Source organism: Dasypus novemcinctus, chromosome 18, assembly GCF_030445035.2.
Source record: "Dasypus novemcinctus isolate mDasNov1 chromosome 18, mDasNov1.1.hap2, whole genome shotgun sequence".
Lineage (NCBI taxonomy): Eukaryota > Metazoa > Chordata > Mammalia > Cingulata > Dasypodidae > Dasypus > Dasypus novemcinctus.
The window spans coordinates 17,700,161-17,727,560 of NC_080690.1; the positions used below are offsets into that span (position 1 = coordinate 17,700,161).

At 45.4% G+C, this 27,400-nt stretch overlaps 1 protein-coding gene across 1 annotated transcript; it reads left to right on the top strand.

The window, feature by feature from the left end:
* Positions 1 to 6,715: 6,715 nt before the first annotated feature.
* Positions 6,716 to 27,190, top strand: DHX38 (DEAH-box helicase 38). The gene is made up of 27 exons (XM_004453630.5): positions 6,716 to 7,098; positions 9,051 to 9,392; positions 9,755 to 9,942; positions 10,568 to 10,672; positions 13,111 to 13,258; positions 13,393 to 13,511; positions 13,665 to 13,741; positions 14,226 to 14,381; positions 14,894 to 15,055; positions 15,250 to 15,357; positions 15,658 to 15,770; positions 17,192 to 17,329; positions 17,695 to 17,881; positions 18,039 to 18,224; positions 18,508 to 18,648; positions 19,145 to 19,255; positions 19,348 to 19,464; positions 19,687 to 19,794; positions 20,179 to 20,291; positions 20,996 to 21,204; positions 21,298 to 21,452; positions 22,815 to 22,970; positions 23,066 to 23,200; positions 23,401 to 23,526; positions 23,969 to 24,064; positions 25,878 to 25,999; positions 26,668 to 27,190. Exons 2-27 carry the CDS (start codon positions 9,070 to 9,072, stop codon positions 26,750 to 26,752), a joined length of 3,684 nt encoding a protein of 1,227 aa, XP_004453687.1. The 5' UTR covers positions 6,716 to 7,098; positions 9,051 to 9,069; the 3' UTR covers positions 26,753 to 27,190.
* The last annotated feature ends 210 nt before the right edge of the window (positions 27,191 to 27,400 follow it).

The window sequence follows — 27,400 nt, forward strand, 5'->3', positions numbered from 1 at the left end:
TCTGAGGTTCACAGGCAGTGGAAATGGAGGCATTCCAGATGGCTGGAGCACCAGAGTGATGTTCTAGTCAGGATCAGGTATTTTCCGTACACATTAAACCTCTTTTCCACTGGGGTACTCAATTAATTTCCAAAGGGCTCCAGAAAAACACAGCTGAATTCTGGCACTGTTTCGAGATGTGTCCATCTCTTCAACTTTGACAGCAATTAATATACTAAATGTCTTGATAGAGAAGGTCGTATTTGGGAATATTCTTGGGATCAATAGGACTTTGGACAATAAGTTTTCCCCTCATTGCTCCTCGATAGATTACTTCAATCAAATCTATGAAGTCTTGTTTGGTTTTGAAGCTTCCGACAAACTTAGTGTGATCTGGAGACCTAGAAGGCAGAAAAGAGAAAAAAATTATTTCAGAACTTTGAGTAATTGCTTGACGAATAACCTTCAGGATAAACAAAATGATATAGTTCCTTGTTATTTTCTTCTTGTCAGGGTGACTTTAAACACAAAGCCAGCAATAATTTTTCCATATTGTGATTACAGGTCCCAACTGGAATATGACACACACCAGGGCTGTCGAATAGGAGGAAAGCTCTGTCGTGGGCAGAGTTTCTGCTTCGGAGATCTATTTCGTTACTTCTTATATCATTATCAAGTAGAATTCACAAAGTACTGGCATGGGCATAGTTAGTTGTTGCTGTTTTTTTTCTGACTAGGCACTGTGCAAAATGCATTCAACTAGTAATGGTCCCCAAAAACTTTTCCTTTTATTCACAATTTGGCAAACTGTTTGGTGCAAGAGGCCTTGCTTTTAGCCTATCTTGGCTTTTGACGTGCTTTCCTCAAGAAGCTTGGTCATTTCCAGCTTTTGATTAAATTGAGAGACATGTGTGACTCCTCCTTTCACTTGAACACTTAGAGGCCATTGGAGGGTTAGTAATTGGCCTAATTTCAAAATGTTCAATATATTGAACATTTCAATGGTGTTGTGTCTCAGGGAACAGGGAGGTAGAGAGACGGGTATAACTGGTCACTGGAACAGCTGTAACATACATAACATTTATCAGTCAGGTTCACTATCTTCTACAGGTGTGATCTGTGGTGCCCCAAAACAATAATAGTAACATTAAAGCACTCATCACAGATCACCATAACAGATATAATAAGGAAAGTTTGAAATATTGTGAGGTGTACCAGAATGTGATAGACACACAAAATGAACACATGCTGTTGGAAAAAATGGCACCAACAGACTTGCTTGATGCAGAGTTGCCACAAACCTTCAATTTGTAAAAATCAAAAGATTTGCAAAGCACAAGAAAACAAGGTATGCCTGTATATTCAATAAAAAATATCAATATATTGGGATGCTGCCTGGATGGAGTGGAAGGCATTAAAGAAGACTTCATGTTACTTATTCTCAAAAGGCTTTGTCCAAAAATATGGCTTTCAAAATTTTTCTGAGTGGCAGAGGACAGTGACTTGACAAGAGAGAAGCAGCATGTCTTAGTTTGTTGGAATACTTCTTTTATAAACACAAACTTCCAGTCCCCAAAGTTTAAGAATATTACATTTTAAAAAATGGAATTCCTAAGGAAAATTTAAAGATGCCGTTTTATATTTTTGTGATGGTTAATACATCAGCTTGGAAAGGTTATGGTATCCAGTTGTTTGGTCAAGGAAACACTGGCCTGACTGTCACTGTGAGAATATTATTTTGTGGTTTTAAATGATCAGAAAGTTGATTCCATCTATGGCTTGATTACATTTACAATATACAAAGGAGACTGCCTTTAGCAATTAGTTGAAGGCCTTAAAGGGAGAGCTGATGATTTCAACACTCAGAAGGAATAATTTCCATCTCTCCTTCAGCCTGCCATAGTCTCTTGTGAAACTCATTGAAAACCTTCACTGGAGTTCCTAGATTGTGCCTGCCCTATGGAATTTGGATTTACCAATCCCTACAGTCATGTGAACGTACTTAAGTGAGAAATGAAAATTTGTTAGTGATACCCTGAAACTCTCATTGTGCATGAGAGTTTAGCAAGAAAAATTAGAGAGTACATCAGTGGAGGAAATAATCAATTCAAGACTCACAGAGCCAATATCAAATGTACATAGGTGAGTTACTGAAATTGCTTAAACTCATGTGATAAGCTCATGTAAACCTCACTTACCCATAATCTACTTTCATATGCTGTCCATTGAAAAAAAATACAGTAGATGGAATATAACTAATGTCAAAATACTGTGTATAAACAGGAGTTTGGTCCACATCTACCAGGTATATAGTAGCCATTTTACTCAAGTCAGGGGAGGTCTTGGAAAGCTGTAAATAAAGAGAAAGAGTTTACAATATGGGAAGGAGCTAATGTTTCTTTTGTGAAACTTTTTACTAGAATAGAAAGTTTTGTTTGAAAAAAAATTCCTGGGACAAGAATCTAGCCCTTTTGGGTTCCACACCATGCCACCCTATTTATTACTCAGAGTCTGAGTGACTCCTGTCAGGGTTGTAAGAGGGACCTGGGTAAAACTGCATGACTACATCTCTTTTTTCATTTATTTTTCTACTTCTGATTGTTTTTATAAATGTTAACCATACTCACTTGAAAAAAATCAAAATAACTCAGAAATACGTAATGCAGACACTGAAAGTGTTCAAAATCTCTTTCCTTCCAAACCACCAGAAATGATGATTACAATAATAGCAAATACTTACATGACACTTGTGCTAACTGTTCTAGGTACTTAACACTTGTTAATTAATTTAATCCTGACAACATTCCTGTGGGTTCCCATTTTGTAGATGTGTTAGAGTCTGTGTTCCTGACCTCTGTCCTATTCCCTCCTCCCCATAGCTAAAGGTATAATCCTCTGGCCCTTTTTCCTTCCAGGTTAACATATCATTTGCTTATTTTTAAGCATAGTAATAAGAATTTTCATATTTGGTCCACATTGTTGATGAGAGCAACAGAACTGGTGGGAAGAGTTCTTAGTCATGGGTGAAGGCTCTCTCCATGATAAATGGTGACGAGTATAAACCTAATCTGTCCCATACCCCCCCTCCCTTCTCAGCAGAATGTGAGGATGTGTTGTGAAATCAGAAATCATCATCAGGTAGATACTGGAGGCAGCACACTAGAAAAAAGTATTCGTAGCTGAGAAAACTAGTTCAAATCCCAGCTCTGCACATTAGTGGCTTGTGCCTGGGGGAAACTACTTGACTTCACTGGAGTTGGTTTCTCTCATGTGGAAAATGGGGCTAATGTAACCCCACAGTTGTGAGAGTGACTAAGATAAAGTTCAGAGATGCTTCTTAATAGTGTTCTGTTATTCCACTGCCTTGTCAATGAAACTGAACTTTCATAGCAGCTGGTGGTGAAGGACATCCAGGAAAGATTAAGTATGATTACATATTCGGGGGTTCAGCTCAGGGCCAGCCCCATGATCAACTCTTAGAAAAAGTGTGCAAATGAATGAACAACTATACCCTTGGGCCCCACCTACTCCATTCACTCACTGTGCAGATTTTGAAGGGAGAATAGATGGATTTTTAATTAAAACCATTTATTTTAAAATTCACTTACAATATTGTCTAGCTGCAGACAGACAGGATCCTCGTCTCTCCCAAACCTGAGAACCAATACCTTCTCTGCAGTACTTTTTATCGCCTGGTCTACTTCTTTTTTGCTAGTCAGTTTGGGCAATAAGAAGCTCATCGTGAAATAATCCAATTAATCTTCACTGTCAATCCTGAAATAAAGCCACAGGTTTAAAAGCAGTTTAGATTAAGTGCATGAAACTAAAATTAGTTTAATTTTTTGGGTAGGTAATATATGTTTTGGTTTAAAAGCAACAATATAGAAAGCTATATGTGAAAAGTTTCCCTCACTCCCCTTCCTCTGCCTAGTTCTCATTGACCTGTTTCTTCCCTTCACATTTTATCAAGTATTAAGAGTTTCGTTAAGCATTCATAAGGAAATACAAATCTGTACTTCTATTTTCTCCCTCTTTTAATGCAAAAAGATAGCCTATTGTTAAAGTTCATGTTCCAGCAGAAAACATGGTATATACCCCCAAATTTGGTAATCTGAAGAGAGTTGAAGTAAGGTATGGTGTAGGAAAATGAGATGCTGTGTAGTACTTTGGGGCTAGTGATAGCATGGCAATGTTCCTATCTCTAGGCCTGAAGGTATCATGGGAGGGAGTAGTTACCAGATCCAGGTAGGGAAGAGAGCTGAGTGGCAAGGGTTGCTGGACAGATCAGTCTGCATTAAGGGGATGCAGTAGCTCACCCCCTCCCCTCCCGCCAATCTCCACTAGTGCTTCCACTGGCTGATTCCAACTGGAACGACACAGCAGGAGAGCTGGGGAAGCAGGCCAGCCCCCCTAATAAAAGAGCAGTCTAGAGAAGGGGGGGGGCATGGCAAATAGAAGATGGCCAGTGCATACTTCACCCACTGTATTAGGCAGGGTTCTCTAAGGAAACAGAACTGACAGGAGAGGTCTGTAAATATTATGAAATTTTTATAAAAACTGTCTCACATGACTGTGGGGATACACAAGCCCAAATTCCATAGGGCAGGCTGCAACTTGGGAACTCCGATGAAGGTTTTCAAAGAATTCCCCAGGAGAAGCTGACTGGCTGAAATAGAGATGGAACTTCTCTCCTCTGACTGCTGAAATCATCACTTCTTTTAGAGCCTTTGACTGACTGGATGAGATGTCTCTCCTTATTGAAGGCAATCTCCTCAACTATTGTAGATGTAATCAGCCACAGAGGCAATCAACTTACTGATGATTTAAGTCCACAAAATGTCCTCACAGTAGCAAGCAGGCCAGTGCTTGCTTGACCAAACAACTGGACTCCATCACTTGGCCAAGGTGACATGATTCTAACCATCACACCCACCCTTAGACACTTGGCTTTTTTTTTTTTCCTGCAGTACCAGGGGCTGGGGATTGAACCCAGGACCTCACATGTGAGAAGGCGGCACTCAACCACTGTGCCACATTGGCTTCCCTGAGTTGGTTTTATCTTTTTTTTTTTCCAGGAGTAGAATGGAACCTGGGACCAGCCATGTGGGAGGCAGGCACTCAACTGTTTGAGCCACATCCACTCCATTTCACATTTTTTTTACCTTAACTATGAAGATCTTCCTGTATCTCTCTATACAAAAGACTCCCACATTCTTTGTCACTGCCACACACTATTTCATGTATGTACCACACTTTTTAAACAGTCCTTGATTGATGGACAATTATATTACTATTATTCCTGGCTTGAAGATTCTTACTAGATGCACCAATTACATGGCAATAAATCAATCAAAAGTGTGCGTGAAAACCACAATTAAATTGTAAAATACTGAGATTGAAAGGGCTGAATCCATCTCCCTCATTTTATAGACTAATTTGCCTATAGTTATATTTCTAGCTACTAGAACAAGGACTAGATCCAAGCCACCAAATTTCTACTCCAGTACCCTAATTTTACTCTTGGAAGAAATTTCATTTTTGAGGAACATTTTGTGGAGATAGGGGCAGGCAATTGTTATCCCTGCTAGAATGTGGGAAGAGAAAGGAAAAACCTTTCTAAAAAGAATGTTGAAGTACTCTGACCAATATTCCATTTCTAAGAATTAATTCTTAGGAAGCAATCAGACAAAAGGATTTCTGTACAAATATTCATTGCCTTTATATGGTGAACACCTGGAAACAACCTACCTGGCCATCAACTGGGGATTGTTGAGATAAATGATAATACAGTCTTGCAATGTACTATCATAAAGCCGTTAAATACTGTTAGAGGTGAACATTTAGATATTAAAAAATTCTCATATATTGACAAAAAAAAGTTAGAAAACAGTTTAGAAGGTATGGTCCTAAATTTATACAAAACTTAACTATAATGGGTATGTACGTATATGTAGAGAAAAATAACTGGAAGTAGAGATCACTAAACATCATCAGTGCTTATCTCTATGAACAGACGGGTGATTTTTTATTTACTTCGGGGGCGCATCCGTAATTTGCAAATATCCCGCAATAAACGTGTATCAGAAGCGGAGCGGATGTAGCTCAAGCAGTTCCACGCCTGTTTCCCACATGGAAGGTCCCGGTTTAGTTTTTGGTGCCTCCTGAAAAAACAAACAAAAACAACAACAAGCAAAACAAACAAACAAAAAACCCCAACTCAGGGGAGCCGATGCGGCTCAGAGGTTGAGCCCGAGCTTTCCACATACGAGGTCCCGGGTTCAATCTCCGGTCCCCAGTATCTCAAAACAAACAAAAACATGTAACCGGAGAAAAAGATCTGACACGTATATTTTAAAAATGCCTGTGGCTGGGCTACTCCTGATCCACCACTGCCAGGGACGACGTACCTACTTTACTTGGACAGGTCACCTCTCTCTCTTCCACCTTTGGGCTGTCAGCAAATCCGACCCCTTCTCGGAAAAGCCGGAACGTGGCGCCTTTCTTCGCTCCCAACCGGGACAGCAACACTCCCCGCCCCCAAACCAAACAAAACAAAACACCCCAAACCCAGGGACTGTCGCCTAGCAACACTCGGGAGACCACTGGCAGAAAAGAAAGCGGGAAAAGAAAACCCACAGCACCGCAACCCAGGCACCGCGGCCGCTGGCAGGCCCCGCCCACAGCCCGCAGCGTAGAAGAGGTTATTCTAGTCACTGCCTACTCTGACCGGAAACCTAGAGTCACTTCCGCCCTTACTAAATTTGACCTCTCCTTTTCCCCATACCTTACAGCCTCAGGCCAAAGGTGGAGCCTCGCCCCTAGGTTGAGCATGATTGGCTTTCGGGGAGACCCGGAAGTGCTCTAATTGGAGGAGGTCACTTTAGCCTTGAGTGCCTAGGCTCCTTTTCGTCCTGGATTCGAATCCCGGAACCGACGTTTTTCGGGCTGCTCTCGATGGTATCTTTGGGCGCATAGAGGGGACCACGCTAGGTATTATGGGACAAGGATGGCGGCTTTCGAGCTGCGGAGATTGGCTGTCTGAGGCCGTCTGAGCTAGGGGTGGCGTTGCCAGCGCCCCAAAATCCGCGACAGAAGGGCCCGAGAGTTGTGCTCGGTGCGGTGAGTGTCCCTTTTTCCTTTCTGACCTGGCCTCGCCAGTCTGGGCGGCTCCGGGATGCGGACATAGGTCCCTTGCTCAGGTCCAGGCTTGGGCTTGGGAAGTTTCTCTCCACCCGTCACCCAACTTGCCTTACTCATCTCAGCGATGTTGCGCCTTCACTGAAGTACAGGGATGCTGCCCTGCACCCTTGTTCAGGCTTCCGTCTTAGCCTATTCCCAGACAGAGCCGTAGGCCGACTGGAGTTCCTTGTCTCTCCTCTTCTCCCTCACAGTAATCTCTCCACTAGGCGATCTGGTGGGCGATCTCCTCTACTAGAATGTCAGCTCCAAGGAGGTGGGGATTCTTGCTGCTTTTGTTCTCTTCTATCCCTGTTGGCTAGAACAGTGATTGGCTCAGAGAAGACACTCAATGAATAATCATTTAATTAGTAAATCCAGTTTCTTTTTTCATTGTTTCTCTCGTACCGCTTGTGGCTGCTTTGCCGTCCGTCTTTCTCCAGAATCTAGGTCCTTGCTTATTTCTTCTCAGCAGCTAGTTAAGTCTTCTCTGTCAGACTCCTTGCTGCTGGAATCTTCACTTGCTGTCACTAGAAATGTTTGGCTTTCTATTCTCCTGTGATAAGTTTAAATTCGTTTATTCGTTCACTAAAATTTGTTTTGCTCGGCACTGGGCAATAGCAGTCAACTAGATAGACAAAATTCTCTTACTTGCATAGAATAGCATTCTAGGGATGTATTTCCTAGTTCAGACTATGGCTGAGCTGAGTACCTTTCTGTTTGGATTTCCTCACATGGGTACACTTTTCTGTTCTGACTGATGACTTTTAAAAAAATGCAACTCAGTGTCTGTGTCCATATTATATTCCCAGCTTGTTTGGTAACACTCCTCTATATAGGGTTGTGCGCAGTAATTAGAGCTTAGCAAAAATTATGGATTCTGGTGGTACCCTATACTCCCACAGTTCCTTTGCTTTACTGACTTGTTGGAATGAGGGCAGTTGTCTAAGTACTCCTTAATAGATACATGTTTGCAAGTTGGTGGTATGTGGGAGAGGTAAAGAGGGCCAGGAAGTCTTAACAGTACTTAAAGAAAATACTTTTTAGAAACCTGTTTCCTAACTGTTTCTCATTAATATTTTTGGTGAAAATGGTTCGTAATTGAACAGATTTTGACTGCCATGAGGTAATTCTTTTCTCCAAAATACAATGGTCCAAAAAAATGCCACTAAATATGGATAAAATGGATGGTAGCTTCATACTCCAATATCTCCATTCTACTGTATGTATAGTTTAAAGGGAGGGAGTGGTAGAAGAGCAGAGAGGACACTTATTTAAAAAACGGTGAGGGAACCAGTCGGTATCTAGGAGCATGGCAAATAAAATACTGTAACAACTACATGTATTTAACTCTTTATGGCTACAGAGATCTTTCGTGTTTGATTTTCACAATAATTCCATGCTTTAGATAAAGCAAAAATTATTTCTATAGATATGGAAATTGTGGGTAACCAAAGATTAAGTTATTTGTTTATAGTCATGCAGGTAGAAGGTGTCAAGGGCATGGATTCTAACTTGTTTTTCTGACTTCAAATATGGTGGTGTTTCCCCTACACTGCCTTTACAGATACCATCATGCTCTAGTAAGAATCCCTCATGCTTTAGTTAGAGTCCCTTTGTGAAGTCTGTTTTTGCCTGGATGTTACTGTCTTGGATTCTGGTATTTGGTGTGGGTATCCATTTTTGGTGTGTGTTGGGGTGGGAATTGGGGGGGTGTCTTTTGGGATTGATGGAAAAATCTTGGCAAGAGTTCACGAAACAAAACCTGGTCTGGAGGGGTGGGGGCACGGTTAACCCCCCAAATAGCCTGTATTGCCTGTAATTATTCTGGGATATAGCAGAGCCAAGCCTTTCCCCTTTTATGTCTGATACCAAATGATTTGCCTTCCTTCCAGAGAAATCCCAGAGTCTCTGATGGAGGATACCAGTGAGGATCCCACGATCCATCGGCTGGAAGGTACTGATCTGGATTCTCAGGTTGGAGGTCTTATTTGCAAGACCAAAAGTGCAGCTAGCGAGCAGCATGTCTTCAAGGCCCCGGCTCCCCGCCCTTCGTTGCTGGGACTGGACTTGTTGGCCTCCCTGAAACGGAGGGAGAGAGAGGAGAAGGATGACGGGGAGGACAAGAAGAAGTCTAGAATCTCTTCCTACAAGGACTGGGAAGAGAGCAAAGATGAGCAAAGGGATGCTGAGGAGGAGGGCAGTGACCAGGCTGGCCGAAGTAGCCGAAAAGACAGGTAAAGGCCTTTGCATGGGTTAACTTGGAATGAAAGTGGAGGCCAGAAAAGAACATTCAGTGTGTATCTCTCTGTTTTCTTGTTAGACATTTAGAACTTTATGAATTTATTATGATTCTGTAATGTGGGAGTAAGTAGGAATTGGTATTTTCTTCATATTGCTAGGGAACATTCAAAGGTGACTACAGAGTAGATGATAGATAGAGGCTAGAAGTGTTTTCGGTTGCTGCTGTATGAAAGCTTGTGGTACCAGGGAGACAGAGTGGAATAGAACAGATCACTTGTTTGGCATAGCCAAAAACTTTTGGGGCATGGATTTACTCCTATAGAGTGGTCCTTTACCATTACCCTCCCTGTTTCAGACATTATCGATCTGCCCGAGTAGAGACACCATCCCATCCTGGTGGTGTGAGTGAAGAGTTTTGGGAACGCAGTCGGCAGAGAGAGCGGGAGCGGCGGGAACATGGTGTCTATGCCTCTTCCAAAGAAGAAAAGGATCAGAAGAAAGAGAAATCACGGGATCGAGACACTGACCGCAAGAGAGACAGAGGTAAACTGTTCTGCATAGTTCCTATTGCCTATTAAACATTCATATAAACATGTTGGCCTTTTTCTTGGAGTTTTCATAACACCTATTAATTTGGGAACCTCGTTTTCATGATGTCATCCTGGTTGCTTTCGATACTGTCAGGACTGGGAATAGCAGACAGTTTAAAAAAAGAACTGTTTCTTGCAATGTAACTGCTTTGCTTGAGAGTGTAGTTTTTATTTTATTATAAACATTGGTGATATAGGTGATAATGGATAATATGTAGAGAAAGGATAGCGTTCTGGAGCAAAGCTGGACATAAAGTCCAACACTGGCTTTGTTTAAGTTTTGTAAGGTAAACTTGTAACTTTTAAACATTATTCAATATAGACTTGTAACTTTTTTTTTTTTTTGAATTCTTGCAGGAAAATAACTCTTACTGTGAGTTTGAAACTTTCTAGCCAGTAACTATTTTTTCCCTTGAAAGAATGGGATATGTGAGTTTCAGGAACCCAAGGATCAGCATTAGACAGTGCAGGTTACACCTGTGAGTGAGTGGGATGGCCTGCCCTTTCTCTAGGGTGAAGACGGGTGTTACTTAGGGTGGGATACACATTTTTTAAACACTTCATGTACCTCTTCACAGATGAGCGGGATAGAAGTAGGCACAGCAGCAGATCGGAACGAGATGCAGGATCAGAGCGCAGCAGCAGAAAAAGCGAACCAGAGAGCCCACGACATCGACCCAAAGGTAGAATTAGCTGTTTCTAGATGATGGATTGTGCGTAAAAGGCAGAGTAAGCAAATTCTCTCCTCAGTGAGAGTGTCATGGGCAGTAAGTTAAAATTCCTAATTCTTCCATGAACCTCTGGAAATACTTTGTTCTGGGTCAAGTGGGTACCTCCTGAGACCTCTTTGTTGAGGTGAATGTTCTTACAAGGACAAAGGCCAGTTTGCCAAATGACCAGTTTCCCGAATGGCAGGAAAGAATGGGGAGCTGAGGGCAAAAGATGGATTTATTAAAAAGAAATCTTTCTGTTCAAGAAGGGATACATTTGCAGAGATATATTGAACATTCCTTAAAATGTCATTATAAACACAATGAAAATTCATCCTTTTATATTCAGAAATCTGTCAAGACTGTCAAAACTGCTATCCATTACAAGTATGTCATATCTTATTTTTGTTTCTCTTTTTACCCTTTTCAATAATTTTCCTATCTATACTCTCCTCCAGACCTCTTTCTCCTGTCGTTTCCTTTCAGCCTGTGGAACTCTCCTTAATCTTTCTTGTTGGACAGAGCTCTTGTTGATGAATTCTGTCAATTTCTGTTATCTGTGAATATTTTAATTTCTCCCTCATTTTAAAAGGACAGTTTTGCTGGATACAGAATTCTTGGCTGGCAGTTTTTCTTCCAGTACCTTAAATATGTCATACTACTGCCTTCCCACTTCCATGGTTTCAGATGATAAATCAGCCTTAATTTTATTATGCATCCCTAGAATGTGATGGATCTCTTTCCTCTTGCTACTTTCTAGTTTCACTCATTATCTTTGGCATTTGACAGTCTGATTAGTTGTGTCTCAGAGTAGCTCTGTTAGGATTTATTCTGTGTGGAGTATGCTGCACTTCCTGGATATGTGCATCCATGTCCCCCATAAGAGTTGGGAACTTTTTCGCATTATTTCCTCAAACGCTCCTTCTGCCCCCATTCCCTTCTCTTCTCCCTCTGGGACACCCATATTGCATACGTTTGTGCATTTCGTACTGTGTTCATTGCTCTGAGTCCCTGCTCACTTTTTTCCATTTTTTTCCTCTATCTGTTCTTTTATCTGTGTGATTTTGGATGCTCTATCTTTTAATTCACTAATTCTTTCCTTGCCTGTTCAAATCTGCTGTTGAATGATCTAGTGCATTTTTTTTTAAGTTTTTTAAAAAAATTTCCTTCCCCTTCCTCCTGCTCCACAGTTGTCTGCTGTCTGTGTCCTTTTGCTGTGTGTTCTTCTGTGTCCGCCTGTATTCTTGTCAGTGGCACTGGGAATCTGTGTCTCTTTTTGTTGCATTATCTTGCTGCATTAGCTCTCTGTGTGTGCGGTGCCACTCCTGGGCAGGCTGCGCTTTTTTCATGCGGGTCGGCTCTCCTTACAGGGTGCACTCCTTGCGCTTGGGGCTCCCCTATCAGAGGACACCCCTGTGTGGTACAGTATTCCTGGCGTGCATCAGTCCTGCATGTGGGCCAGCTCACCAAATGGGCCAGGAGGCCCTGGGTTTGAACCCTTGACCTCCCATGTGGTAGGCAGATGCTCTATCAGTTGAGCCAAATTGTGCTTCCCAATTTATTGTATTTTTAATTTCGTCTGTTGTACCTTTTGTTACAGTAAGATTTGTTATTTTTTTAATATATGTTTATAATTTCTTCTGTATGCTCACCCAGTGTCGTCTTAATATCCTTTATCTTTTCTTTCATCTCCTTGGATTGATTTAGATTTGTGTGGACATTTTTGATCAGTTGTTCCAAATTCTGTGTCTCCTTCAGCATTTTAGATTGTTCCTTTGACTGGGCCACATCTTCCTACTTCTTAGTATGGCTTGTAATTTTTCTGCTGATGCCTAGGCATTTGTTTGTCTTGATGGATTTACTTTGTTGGTCAGTTTCTTTCTTTTGCCTAGGGTTTTATTGTTTCGTTTTGTGTTTTGGCTCTTCTTTGACACTTGGTTCCACTTATTCTAAATCTTAAGAATTGCCTGTGTTTAAGTGAAAAAAAAAAGGAAAAGGAAAAAAAGAGGAGGGAAAATAAAAGAGGAGAAGAGAAAGAAAAACAACAACAAAACCAGGCTGCCCTCTCAGGCTGCCCCCATGCAGCTAGGCCCCTCCTAGCTGGCCGGCTGTACTGCTTGACCTGCAGCCCTGCCACTCCTCCAGCAGCAAAGGTTGGGGTCCCCCACCCCCACTGGCTACCTGTGCTGATTGCCCTCTGGCCCTGCTGCTTCCCCGATGTCTGGCAAGTCTGCCTGTCTTCTTGTAGCTTCTGGAGGATTAGTGCACACTGCTGCTTCCTACTCCCCAATTTTCACCTGCTTCCATTATAAATAGGTGCAATGTCCAGGAATTGACTTTTGTCAAATTGTTGTAGACACATGTCTTGGTTAAGTTAGATGATTCCTGTGGCTGTATCTTTTGTGGCCTAGATGCAGCCACCCCTTCAAGGTCTGCCTGGGAGGAAGAAGACAGTGGCTGTGGCAGCTCAAGGCGTTCGCAGTGGGAATCGCCCTCCCCCACACCTTCCTATCGAGACTCAGAACGTAGCCACCGGACTTCCACTCGAGATCGAGATAGGTGATGTTCTGGGCAAAGCAGCCCCGTTTCTGTGAGTGGGTGGCAAAGGATCTGGGCTGGGAGAGCAGACCATGGCTGGGGAGAATGTCTCAGCTTAGTAACTGGTTAGTGATGCTGGCTATGCTATTTCCCAGGTCTGTGAGGAGCAAGTACTCAGATGACTCACCTCTGCCAACCCCATCCTACAAATACAATGAATGGGCAGATGACAGAAGACACCTGGGATCCACCCCGCGTCTGTCCAGGGGCCGAGGTAACGTGGTGGGAGTAAGAGGCAGGGAAGCAGGATTACTGATCCTGGTGAGGCTGAGCAAATGCTGTGCTTCTCGAGTGCATGGCTTTGCGGGTCTGTTCTTAGTTCCGGGGGAGAACTGGGCGGGCTGATTTGCTACGTGCTTTTCTTCAGGAAGGCGCGAGGATGGTGAAGAAGGAATTTCATTTGACACAGAAGAGGAGCGGCAGCAATGGGAGGATGACCAGAGGGTAAAGGCTTTCACTTTTGACTGGCTGAGTAAGAGGGTGGAAGGAGGGGTTAGAGCATAGGTCATGGATGACACTCCAGTGGGATTTGATTTTGATGAGGGTCGTCAGCACTGGCCGTGGTGGATTCAGAGCTGGTGATGTCTGGCAAGGGGTGGGAGAAGCTACATGTGCCTTTCTCAGGCATAGGCTCCACAGGGAAACTTCTCATTTAATGAAATAGTGTGGACCCAGAAGTTTTCTTATTCTGTGTTGGTGCCCCCATGTGGTAAGTCTAAGAAGTGCCAGCCTGATGGGCTGCTGTGTCAAGCCAGTGTTCTCCTGTAGATGCCTCCTATTGGAGCAGGTGACCCCCCTGCTGCATCCCCAACAGGGTTGTGTCACAGCTCTGGTGACTTCTTACCAAACATTTCCTGCTCTCCTGGCCATGTCCATGCATTAACTTAGTCTGTCCTTTGTTTTCCTTTCTTTGTCTCTTGCCCCACAGCAAGCAGACCGGGATTGGTACATGATGGATGAGGGATATGATGAGTTCCACAACCCTTTGGCCTACTCGTCTGAGGACTATGTGAGGAGGCGGGAACAGCATCTTCATAAACAAAAGCAGAAGCGCATTTCTGCTCAGCGGAGACAGATCAATGAGGTAAGCTGCTTAACTGGTTGGAGTGGATTCAGAGCTAGAGTTGAGGGCACATGGGAAAAACCATGGGTCACATCCAAGTGACAGCACAGATTGTCTCTCTATTGCCAAGCGCCAGCTGGGGAGAGGTGGAGGAGGCATGGGTGTGGAGCCTTCTCTTTCACATTCCTTCCCTGCGGGGTGCTGTAAATGGGAATGATGGTGGGCCCAGGTACTGTGGTGCGTGCTGTCTGCGCCTCTGACTTTCGTGGGCAGGACTTGCTGAGTGACAGTCCTTGACCTGTCACCATTTGTGTCTCCATTTGGAGGTTCTGACTGTGATGTAAGGTTCTGCTTCTTGGCATAAATTACTGCAGGTAATTTGGGATCAGCAAATTTTTAGTCTAAGGAGCTCAGGGTAGAAAAGGCTGTTACGTCTCTGTGACTACCATGGCCCTTCTATCAGGACTTGCCTGTGACCTTTCAGGATGACACTTCAGTTGTGTCTGAGTACGGTTCCCATTGTGTCCTTACAGGATAATGAGCGCTGGGAGACTAACCGTATGCTCACCAGTGGGGTGGTCCACAGGCTAGAGGTGGACGAAGACTTTGAGGAGGACAACGCAGCCAAAGTGCACCTGATGGTGCACAATTTGGTGCCTCCGTTCCTGGATGGGCGCATTGTCTTCACCAAGCAGGTGAGGGACCTCTGTGGCCAGAGAGAAGGAGGCTCAAAATGACCTGGAAGAAATAAAGGAAAGGAAAAAACAAAAATCCCCATCACTAAGTAGGGTAGCAATCTCTTTTTTTAACTAGGATTATTATGAAATGGAGCTTCTTGTTGATTTTATGATCAGTGGGCAATTTCTCTTTTTTCCTCAACTTCCTGCAGCCAGAACCAGTGATTCCAGTTAAGGATGCCACTTCTGACTTGGCCATCATTGCTCGAAAAGGCAGTCAAACAGTGCGAAAGCACAGGGAGCAAAAGGAACGCAAAAAGGTTGGTTTCTTGTCACCTGGGGCTATGAAGTCTATGCTTATTTTCCATTTTATCTGCTTTTTAAAAATCTTATATGTCCCAGGTATATTTCCTATTGGAAGTTAAAGGGTGCTCAGAGAGCAAGAAGCAGGCCTAGGAGGAGGGTTGTTCAGACTTGAGAATTGGAATGCATGCCTCCATGTCACTCTTGCCTTAGAGGAATTTGTTACCATCTAAATAAACCCTGTTGTCAAATGGATTGATTTTCCATTGATCACATCTGTATTACAAGATGAAACTGACTATTCTTGATTTTTACAGGCTCAGCATAAACACTGGGAACTGGCTGGGACCAAATTGGGAGATATAATGGGAGTCAAAAAAGAGGAGGAGCCAGATAAAGCCCTGACAGAAGACGGGAAGGTGGATTACAGGTAGGAGCAAGGCGGGTGCCAGCGATGGGCTTTTCTTGAAGAATGGGACTCTTAAGCACAGTCGCAGCGGAATGGATAGAATTCATGGCTTGTGAATAAGAAAGTGAAAAGGTTCCTTTCTGAATCTTCTGGGCTCTTCTGGTCCCTTCCTTCCAATCTCTCTCTTTCACTATTGTCAGCTTTTCTCAGTTAATAATACTCCCGCCACCACTGCCCCTACTGTGCAGGTGCCTCCTCTGTGCCAGGTAGCTTGAAACTCCTCACAGATACGCATTCATCCAGTTCTCTCGACAGTCCCATCAGATAAGAACTATTATTGTTTCATTTTTCACCTGAGGAGACTGAGGCCTAGGAGGTTAAATAACTCGTTTGAGGTCCCTCAGCTAGTAAATGGTAGAGTTCAGATTGGACCCAGGCAGTCTAGTTGCAGGACCCATGCTCTTAGCCCCTCAGCTAATGTGCCTTTCAGAAGTTCTGTGTAGAAAGGGAGTTTTGCTGCCTCAGATTTTAGTTCACTGTGAGGAAGAACGTTTTAACAGAGGCTCAAAAATAGAAAGGGTTGTCCTATCAGGTAGCACTTCCCTGCTTACAGAGGTGTTTAAGCAGATACTGGATACCTGCTTATGGGGATTCTTGCCCTGGGAAGGTGGCTGGACTCATGTCCCTTGTGATTCTCGTTCTTTGAACATTCTCAAGTCCTACTGAACTGTGATCTAAGTTAATAATTCTCTGTACCCCTGTGAGAGATGTCCCAAATGAGAAGTGTCAATATTGATCAGCCTTTGTTTAGTCTTAGTTAATTTAATGCCTAGAAATTAATTGTTAGGTGGCGACTAGGTGACTGGGTGAAATTAGAAATAGGAAACCCTATAGAGCTGGGATCGGTCTGGCAAGGAAAAGGGCTGGGTGGAAGCCATCACTAGCACCACACTGCTATCCTTTTGTTGTGCAGTCTTGGGGAAATTATATAACGCTTCTGGGTACATGTGTCATATATTTGAATGTTTTCATAATTCTTTGAAAATGAAGCCTTATAGATTATGCCTATACTGAGATTGCCTGAGAGTATTCTATACAAGTTAATAACCTGGTGATTTCAGCTCCTCTGGTCAAACTCTTATTTGATCAGAAAATTTGCCTGCTTAAGCATTTGTAACTCCTGCAATCCATATTTAGCTCTCTTTGACCCTGGGGTGTAGAGTATGTTGTGGATGGTAGATTCTCAGACAGCGGTTCTAGTTCCTTAGTCTGAGAAGAAGAGAAACATCTCTGATTACCTGGCTACTCTAGCATCTCAGAGATTTATTGCTCCTTATAGAAGTACTTTTCCTTCCTGGGTATAGGAAGAAGGGCAATAACCTAATCAAGAAGGAAAATGGTAGGCAGTTGTGCAGGGAGCTTAGGCTACCGTGTGTTCTTAGGACTGAGCAGAAGTTCGCGGATCACATGAAGAAAAAGAGCGAAGCTAGCAGTGAATTTGCAAAAAAGAAGTCCATTCTGGAGCAGAGGCAGTACCTGCCCATCTTTGCAGTGCAGCAGGAACTTCTTACTATCATCAGGTAATTTCCCCCCGGGGCCAGGAATCCCAGGATGGAGTCAGGTGTCTGCTTTGTCAGTAGCTCTTTTCCTTTGATGCATTATATCTCATGGGGAAGGGAGATTTTTTTCCCCTCTGACCTAGGTGTCCTGGGCTACACCAGATAAAGTAAGCAAGACTGTATCATTTTGTTTCAGTCCACTTGGTTAGAGCTCACCATGTTCTAGACATTTCAGTTGATATCTCAGCATGAGGCTTTTTATCAGTGAAATCATCTCTGAACAAGCTTGGTCTTTGGATAGCTACATGAGGACAGGAGATGGTAGTCTTCTTGGAGGTTTGGATCTGGTCTTGCACTGATGAGCCTTTGCCTTCGCTTCCTTGCAGAGATAACAGCATTGTGATTGTGGTTGGGGAGACAGGGAGTGGTAAGACCACTCAGCTGACCCAGTACTTGCATGAAGATGGTTATACTGACTATGGGATGATCGGGTGTACCCAGCCACGGCGGGTGGCTGCCATGTCAGTGGCCAAGAGAGTCAGCGAGGAGATGGGTGGAAGCCTTGGTGAGGAGGTGAGTGGCCACGAGGTGTGGGCCGTGGAATTTCTTCCCCAGAAGCTTCTGTCTGTCTGTGCTGGAGGGTGTGATCTGCTAATCCTGGGCCTCAGCACAGGTGTACTAGTGGCAAGCTGGTGGCCACAGTGTCTGAGCCCCCTCTCTGACCTCCCAGGTGGGTTATGCCATCCGCTTCGAAGACTGCACTTCAGAAAACACCCTGATCAAATACATGACTGATGGGATCCTGCTCCGAGAGTCCCTGCGGGAAGCCGACCTGGATCACTACAGCGCCATCATCATGGATGAAGCCCACGAGCGCTCCCTCAACACTGATGTGCTCTTCGGGCTGCTCCGGGAGGTGAGGGCCACGAGCCCAGTCCCTCTGTGCCCTCAGCCGTTGAGTTAGTGACCCAGGAGCTCCCAGTTGGCTGGGTCTAGTCTGGGAAAGACGGGAGGGTTTCCCCTGAGATCTCCGGTTGCCTGGTTTTCTCTGTTCTTGCTCAGCTGAGTGACTCATGGTACTCTTTTGGCATCATCTCTTTCGTCTTCAGGACTATTTTATTTGGGAAAAATGCTGATGAATCTTGGGGGAGAGGAAGCTCAGGGTTCCATAGGGAAGCCTCTGACCTCTTTTCTCTTAGGTGGTGGCTCGGCGCTCAGATCTGAAACTCATCGTCACATCAGCCACTATGGATGCAGAGAAATTTGCTGCCTTTTTTGGGAATGTTCCCATCTTCCACATCCCCGGTCGTACATTCCCTGTTGACATTCTCTTCAGCAAGGTACTGAGCAGGACCTCCATTTATTTATTTGTTTGTTTATTTTGAGGTCCTGGGGCCAGGGATTGAACCCAGGACCTTGTATATGGGAAGCTGGTGCTCAGCCACTGTGGCACATTGGCTCCCAAGACCTCCATTTTTTGAACTGACCCTGACCTCAGATGAGAAGTCCTTTTGAGGGCATTGGGGTAGGGTACTGAGTTGGGGAAGGTTTTGTGGGGCAAGTGGGCAGCTGCAGCTTCAGGACTCAGATGGGCAAAGAATTGTGCTCTGGGGAGGTTTTGTATTTTTGTTTCTTTAGACTGGAAGTGTGGGCCTCAGATCTTGTAGGGGCTGCACAATCAACCGCCACAACCCCCCTTGTATAGGTTCAGTAGCTGGAAAGTTAGCAGCTCTAGCCCCAGATCAGTGACTGGGCTGCTGGGTCCCCAGAGGATATCTGGCCTGCATTTCTGAGGCATGTCCCTCTCCCATGGGTGTGACTTGGCTTGTGTTTCAGACCCCGCAGGAGGATTATGTGGAGGCTGCGGTGAAGCAGTCCTTGCAGGTGCACCTCTCAGGGGCCCCTGGGGACATCCTCATCTTCATGCCTGGTCAAGAGGACATTGAGGTGCGTGCCTGGTCACTGCCATGATGAGCGCCTGTGTCCATGGGGCCAGAGTTTGGGGACTGGTGTCTCACAGCTCCACTCTGTGCCCCCAGGTGACCTCAGACCAGATTGTGGAACATCTGGAGGAACTGGAGAATGCACCCGCCTTGGCCGTGCTGCCCATCTACTCCCAGCTGCCTTCTGACCTCCAGGCCAAAATCTTCCAGAAGGTGCAACAGCAAGAATGTTGGTCCTGGGTCCCATCTTTGTATCTCACCTCCCTTCCTTCAAAGAGGGCAAGAGAGACTGTGGCTCTTAACCAGCCTCCCTTGAAGAAGCAGAAAGGATGTTACTTTTCTGGCAGGGGGTGGGTGGGAGGTGGGCTCTCTCCTTGTTTGGGGAGTCTTTTCTAATCTGAGGGACTAACAGCCTTCCTTCCCACTCTGCTCTAGGCTCCAGATGGTGTTCGCAAGTGTATTGTGGCCACCAACATTGCTGAGACGTCTTTGACTGTTGACGGCATTATGTTTGTTATTGACTCTGGTTATTGCAAATTAAAGGTGAGAGAAGACACGGGAGGTCCTGAATCTTCACCCAAAGCTAACTCAGCTTAGGCGTGGGAAGTCAGGCCCTAGGTCCTTGCCCTGGAATGAGGGGTGCCTGTGGATGTACTGTTGTGTTCTTCAGTAGGCTTACATCACGTGCTTATTTTGCTGTGTGCTTTATTCTTTTAATAATTTAAATATTTCAGTAGAGATCACAGAGCTGGCATTTGTGAGGAGACTTCTTGGGTGTTTGTGAGAAAACTTCTTAAGGTTCCTGGCTCCCAAACACTTGCCTGGTGATGTGTTACAAGAAGGATTTACCTTTTTTTGCCTCAGGACTGCCTCCCTTTTATCCTCACTCTGTTCTTAATCAGCTCGTTGCTGCCTGCGCCCTCTTAGGTCTTCAACCCCAGGATTGGCATGGATGCTCTGCAGATCTACCCCATCAGCCAGGCCAATGCCAACCAGAGGTCAGGGCGAGCCGGCAGGACGGGCCCAGGTCAGTGTTTCAGGTAGGAGCTGCGAGGCAGCCTGCTCTCGGGGCAGTGCTGGTATGGCTGAGCGTGGAGCTGGGTGTGTGCGTGGTGGCCCTGGTGCTGGTCCCTGGCCTGGGCCGGTGGTGGGCTGCCACTTGTCTGTCCTCGTTGATTGCTACCAAGTGGGAGAAGTAGCCTCTCCAGGCAGCCTGAAGTTGAATGAAGCCACAGTGGAAGACAATAGTAACAGCATGCCCCGCTTTAGACTATAAATCTGAACAGATCACAGCATTGGTTCTTTTTTTTTTTTTTTACTTTTCTTTCTTTTCTGATTTTTAAAAATAATGTATTCAGTGTAGAAATTCAGGAAATATTGAACATAAAGAAGACAATAAGACCCAGCCATAATGCTAGTTCATGGGCTTATTGGTTCCAGAAATGATGTAAGCATGTAGGAGGCTCCAGCAGGAGAGTTGAATCAGCAGAACTGAATAGGTTGGATAGGTTGAAATTTATAGTTAAAAATGAAAGTGGGAGATGGGGGAAGAGATGGAGAAGTCTCCTCCCTACTCACAGAATTTCCTCTGTACTCGTCCTGGGTTCACCTACTGTGATTAGCTGAAATACTGTTGCTCTTCCACCACAGCGATCCTGGTGTAGGCAGCCGGGCTTGCTGAAGAGGCTTGCTAGGGCACCTCTTTGGCAGTAGGTGCAGCAGGATTTGGGTCTCTCCCTGGCAGGCTCTACACCCAGAGCGCCTACAAGAACGAGCTCCTGACCACCACGGTGCCCGAGATCCAGAGGACCAACCTCGCCAATGTGGTGCTGCTGCTCAAGTCCCTGGGGGTGCAGGACCTGCTGCAGTTCCACTTCATGGACCCGCCCCCAGAGGACAACATGCTCAACTCCATGTACCAGCTCTGGATCCTCGGAGCCCTGGACAACACAGGTGACGCTCAGGAGCCCAGCAGGCCTCGGGGGCTCTCCTCTGTCTTTCCAGCACTGTTCCTGTGAAATACCTCGATCTGCTCATCTCTCCTAGGTGGCCTGACCTCTACCGGGCGGCTGATGGTGGAGTTCCCGCTGGATCCGGCCCTGTCTAAGATGCTCATTGTGTCCTGTGACATGGGCTGCAGCTCGGAGATCCTGCTCATTGTCTCCATGCTCTCTGTCCCGGCCATCTTCTACCGGCCCAAGGTGGTCTCTCTTCCTGGATGCCTCGAGGGGGAATTTTGCCTTAGGGAAGGATTGGACAGGGGAGTAGTTTCTCTATTATTAAAATAAAACGGAGGGGCTGGAAGCAAAATTTTCAAAGCAGGATTTTTCTGTAAAGCCTACTGGGGCAGGGAAAAGGGTGGGCCTCAAGCAGTGGTTCTCATCTTTGGTGGTGATGCCTTCCAGGGAGTCTTTTGGAAACTTGTAAGAGCTTTCTTAAATCTTTTTTCTGTCTTTTTTTAAAATAAAATGCATGAATTAGTTTGTAGCTGCTAAAACAAATACTAATCAATGGATTGGCTTAAAATGGGGATTTACTGGCTCATGTCTGAGAGGCTGGAAGGCTGGCTTCCTCTGGGTCAGTGTCCTCTGGCTGGCTGGCAGTCTTTGGGGCTCCTTGGTTTTTCTACCTCATGGCAGCGCACATGGTGGCGTCTTTTCCTTTCTCTTTGCTTATAAGAACTTCAGCCATATAGGATGAAGGCCCATCCTCATACTGTCTGGGCACACCTTAATTAGTAACATCTTCAAAGATCCTATTTACAAATGAATTCATACCCACAGGACCAGGAGCTGGTCCTGAACATGCCTTGTGTGGCAGACCTGCTTCAATCTGCCATAATACACATAAAATTTACCTTTTTAGCCATTTTAAAGTATACAATTCAGTGGCATTAAGTACAGTCACATTACTGTGCAGCCATCACTGCTGTCTAGTTCCAGGACTTTTCTATCATCCTACAAGGAAACCCTGTCACCATTAGCAGTCATCTCCATTCTCTTTCTGGATTTGCCTATTTCAGACATTTCATATAAGTGGAATCATACAATGTTCTTTTTTGTGTTTGGCTTTTTTCACTTAGCATAATGTTTTTGAGGTTCATCCATGTCGTAGCATGTTTCAGAGCTTCATTCCTTTTCATGACTGAATAATTTTCCGTTGTCTGGATACACCATATTTTGTTTATTCACTCATCTGTTGGTGGCTGTTTAGGTTGTTTTCACCTTTTTGGCTATTGTGTAAGCATGTGTGTATAAATTTATGTTTGAATACCTGTCTTTAACCCTTCTGGGTATAAAACAGAGTTCTTTAACCCTTCTGGGTATAAAACAGGAATTGCTGAGTCGTATGATTGTAAGAACATTTTTTATCTTCTAGTATGGTTGTGCCTAAGCCCTCATATTTTTCTTACACATTATCTTCATTTCTCCTATTGTAAGGGCATTCGAAGTGTTTGAAGTTGTGTGGATTGGTTAGGTGATACTGTGAGAACCTCTGGGATATTCTCTTGTTGGCCTGGACCTCCTCTGTGCTTAGAGTAAAGATCCTTTTTTCCTTTCTAGGGCCGAGAAGAGGAGAGCGATCAAATCCGAGAGAAGTTTGCTGTCCCTGAGAGTGATCATTTGACCTACCTTAATGTCTACCTGCAGTGGAAGAACAATAATTACTCCACCATCTGGTGTAACGATCATTTCATCCATGCTAAGGCCATGCGGAAGGTGGGGGCTGTGGCCCAATGAGCAGGATATCCACATGGGGGGCGGGAGGTGAAGGGAAGGGGACTCCGTCCTTGTCACCCTGTTTCCTGCTCTAGGTCCGGGAGGTCCGGGCCCAACTCAAGGACATCATGGTGCAGCAGCGGATGAGCCTGGCCTCGTGCGGCACTGACTGGGACATAGTCAGGAAGTGTATCTGCGCTGCCTATTTCCACCAGGCAGCCAAGCTCAAGGTGAGCCCAAGGGAGCCGAGAGGACTTGTGGCCCCTCCCCTGGCCCGATACCTGAATGAGGGGGATGTTCTTCCTTTCTCATGCACAATTTTGCAAATACAGGCTTTCACCAAGGCCTTTGCCGAGGCGGTTTTATGGGGAGGGTAGCTGCCTAATGAGCAGCATTTTACTGATGTGGCTTCCTTGTTTCCCTTCCCTAGGGAATTGGGGAGTATGTGAATGTCCGGACAGGAATGCCCTGCCACCTGCACCCCACCAGCTCTCTCTTTGGAATGGGCTACACCCCGGACTACATAGTGTATCACGAATTGGTCATGACCACCAAGGTGAGGCTTTTCCAAGGCTGCTTGTGAGACGTAGGCCCACCTCTCTGGGCTAGGCATTCGTAACCCTTCACTGCCTTCTGGCAGAGCTTATATTTTTGGAGACTTGCTTTGAGGGGAGTTTGAGATTGTTTTCAGTTGAGGATTTGGGGAAGCTTTACACAGATTTCACCTCTAAAATAAAGAAGCCTCAGCTATGCCAGCAGGAACATTACCTACTTAACTCCCTGGGGTGAGCAACCCTTTTTGGTGTCAGGTGTGGGGGAATTTTGTAGGAGAAGGGATTGAAAGTCCAGAATCTGGGGCTTTTCCCTGCCTGTTCCAGTCTCACAGGACTGGGGCAGGAACCCTTCCCACGAAGCTCCTAATGGTGGGACTGCTCTGAGGAGGCTTGGCCCCAGCATGGGCCCTCCCTTGACTGCTGCTGCTGCCCTTGTGCCTGCAGGAGTACATGCAGTGCGTGACTGCCGTGGATGGAGAGTGGCTGGCGGAGTTGGGCCCGATGTTCTACAGCGTGAAGCAGGCAGGAAAGTCGCGGCAGGTGAGGAGCTTGCCCTTGCCTGTCCCTCTGGGATCCGTGGGCCCCTCCTCCTGGAACTGTAGACACTCCACCATTTGACCCCACCTCATCCTCTCTCCAAATATAAAAGTTAGGAGCCAGCCAGCCTGGTCTTGCTGATTCCCTCACCTGCCCTAGCTGCTTGGTCTGCTGAGCCTTTTTTTCTTTTTTTTAAACTTATTATTATACAAAGTCCAAATATACATGAAAGTGGAGAGAACAGTATAATGAGCCATCACAAATTCATCTGCCTCCATAATTATCAATCATCTGTCAATTTTGTTTAGCTTATTGCCTCCTCTATACACACGCACACATTTTTTTTTCCTGGAATATTTTAATGCATACTTGTTAAGTACTTGAGTATGTGTCTCTAAGTAAAAGGACTTATTTAAAAAAAAAAATTTAAGCACAACCTCCATGCCATTATCACTCCTGAAAAAATTAATTCCTTAATATCACCTGAGCCTTCAGACCTCAGATTTCCCCCTTTATCTCATAGGTAACTTTTTTTTTTTAAAGATTTATTTATTTCTCTCCCCTTCCGCCTCCCCCCAGTTGTCTGTTCTCTGTGTCCATCTGCTGTGTGTTCCTCTGTGTCCGCTTGTATTCTTGTCAGCAGCACCCAGAATCTATGTCTCTTTTGTTGTGTCATCTTCCTGTGTCAGCTCTCTGTTTGTGTGGCACCACTCCTGGGCAGGCTGCACTTTTTTGTGTGGAGCGGTTCTCCTTACGGGGCACACTCCTTGTGCATGGGGCTCCCCTATGCGGGGACACCCCCGCGTGGCATGGCACTCCTTGTGCGCATCAGCACTGCATGTGGGTCAGCTAACCACATGGGTCAGGAGGCCCTGGGTTTGTACCCTGGACCTCCCATGTGGTAGGTGGATGCTCTATCCGTTGAGCCAAATCTGCTTCCCTCATAGGTAAATTTTTATGATTGTTTTGCTTGAATTAGAATCCACACTTTTCATTTGGTTCTTATGTGTGTTACATCTTTTATTCTTGAACAGGATCTTCTCCTGTCCTTTCTCTTTTGACACAGATTTGAGAAACTAAGTCATTTGTCCTATAGAATGTTCTATATTCTGTATTTGACCAATTGTTTCCTCATGTTGTTAACTTGTATCTCTATCCCGTGTACTTCCTATAATCTAGTATTAAGCTAAAGGTTTGATTAGATTTGGGTTCGGGTTCATGTTCATTCAGTTTTGGCAAGGATGCATATGTATGTGGTGCTGTGAACTTCCTATTAGAGCCCATCAGAGGCACATAAGGTTTGGTGGTACCATTTTTAAGGATGTTAATACTGATTGGTGGTCCCAGAGTATCTTCTTGGCCTCTCTGCATACACTCTTTAGTTACTGCTCCATCTGCTCAAGGTTAGAGCATCTGTTGTTGATCATTGCTAAAGTCCATTACCTGGAGTTAAGAAGTGTTGCAGGGTTTTGCTTTGCTTTCCCCGCTTCTCAAACTAGTCCTCCCCATAGCTCAGTCCATACACATCTTTCTTACGTCTGTCCTTTCTGGCCTGATGGGAATGTGCTTGCATTTTCCCTATTTTCTGTAGTTCCTAGCATAGTCGCAAAGTCTGAAAAAATGGACACACTTACTGGATTCCGTGGAGTATGGAGGCATGACTGAGTCAGGACTGAACCTTCCAGTTTTGATTCTGAATCAATGAAAAAAGCAGACCTTGGCTTCAGAAGGAAAGTGGCCCGAGTGCTGAGGCAGGAAGCCCAGGGGACCAGCTTCTGAGTGCTGGACTTACCCAACAATCCCTGCCCTTCTCTAGGAGAACCGCCGCCGGGCCAAGGAGGAAGCCTCTGCCATGGAGGAGGAGATGGCGCTGGCCGAGGAGCAGCTGCGAGCCCGGCGGCAGGAGCAGGAAAAGCGCAGCCCCCTGGGCAGTGTCAGGTAAGCATTGCTGCCGGGACCCTGATGGGGTGGCACCGCCTTGGGAGATTGCCGGAGACCATCCTATTGACTCACTCTGGTGCAGTGTGTGTTTGAGCCCAGGTGCAGGGTTGTGCCTTAGAGAAGCTGAAGTGGGCAGCAGAAGGGGGTCACATGTAGAGGCACAGGAGGAGATCCAGGCACACTGTAAAGGGGAACTAGACATCCGTAATCCCTGGTCATTGTCATTTTGTGTTCAGGGCCTGAGGTGGGCCGGGGTAGCTGGTCTTTCACCTTTACTGACAAGCTAGCAGCTTGGGAACCAGTGGAGAGGGAGGAAGAGAGCTTTGCGTGTGCTGTGTGGGAATGGCAGTCTGTCTGGTGGGCTGGGGGAAGACTGCCCCCGTAGCTGGCCTAGAGGGTATGGAAGGTGCTGCTAAAAACACTACAACATTCCTTAATGGAGATCAGAATGAGACGGCCTTCCTTTATTTTATTCTCCTGCTCCCAATCAAAAATGGGGAAGGAAAAGGGAGTGGAAATGTGCTTGGGTATAAGATCTTTCAGCCCCAGTGCTGCCTCACACACTGGTTAGAGACAGCAAGACCTTAGGCTCTCTGTCCTGCTGTGCTTCCTGGGTTGGAATGAGGAGCAAATGTGTTTCCTAACTGTGCTTCCTATGTCTTCAGGTCTACAAAGATCTACACTCCAGGTCGGAAAGAGCAAGGGGAACCCATGACCCCTCGCCGCACTCCAGCCCGCTTTGGGCTATGAGCTGAGGCTGTCCATGGGAGGGGATGGGAGCCAGGTGCTGAGCTGTGAGCCCTGTGGCTGGAATGCCCCAAGCCTTCGGACAAAGCCCCTTCATTGGCATACTTTCATCTGTATACATCCGCTCGTGGTCCTTAGGGGTGTTCCTCATAAGGCCAGGCTCTGCTACAGAGGAAGTAGGAGTTCCTCAGCACAGGCAGCTGGAAGGGTCTGTGGCTGCTCTCTGGCCCCCAGAGCAGCTCACATGCTGCCAGAGCAACAAGAGGGGGCCAGACCCATCTGGCCCAAATAAACCATCCTGGGATGCTTGGTGTATAGATGACTTGGCCGTGACCATGTCTTTTTTAATCCTTGTGTAAAGCAGCAAAGTAGGCCTAGAGGGAATTGTAATTTGGTTATAATTCGAGATTTGGAAATACATTTATTATTTGTAAAATGTTATTGCCTTTCTGTTTTTTTCCCCCCTCGCTGCCCTAAATCATACATTAATAGAGGAAGGGCAGAACCTCCAACCTGACTTTCTCTTGGATGGATCTTCCTAAGTTCTGCCCTTACTTCTGCTCCCCAGGCATGCTTCTTAGAGGGGTTAGTAGGGTGGGGCTCACCTGACAGGGAAAGAGACCTAAGGATGACCTGGGGCTGTATTAGGCA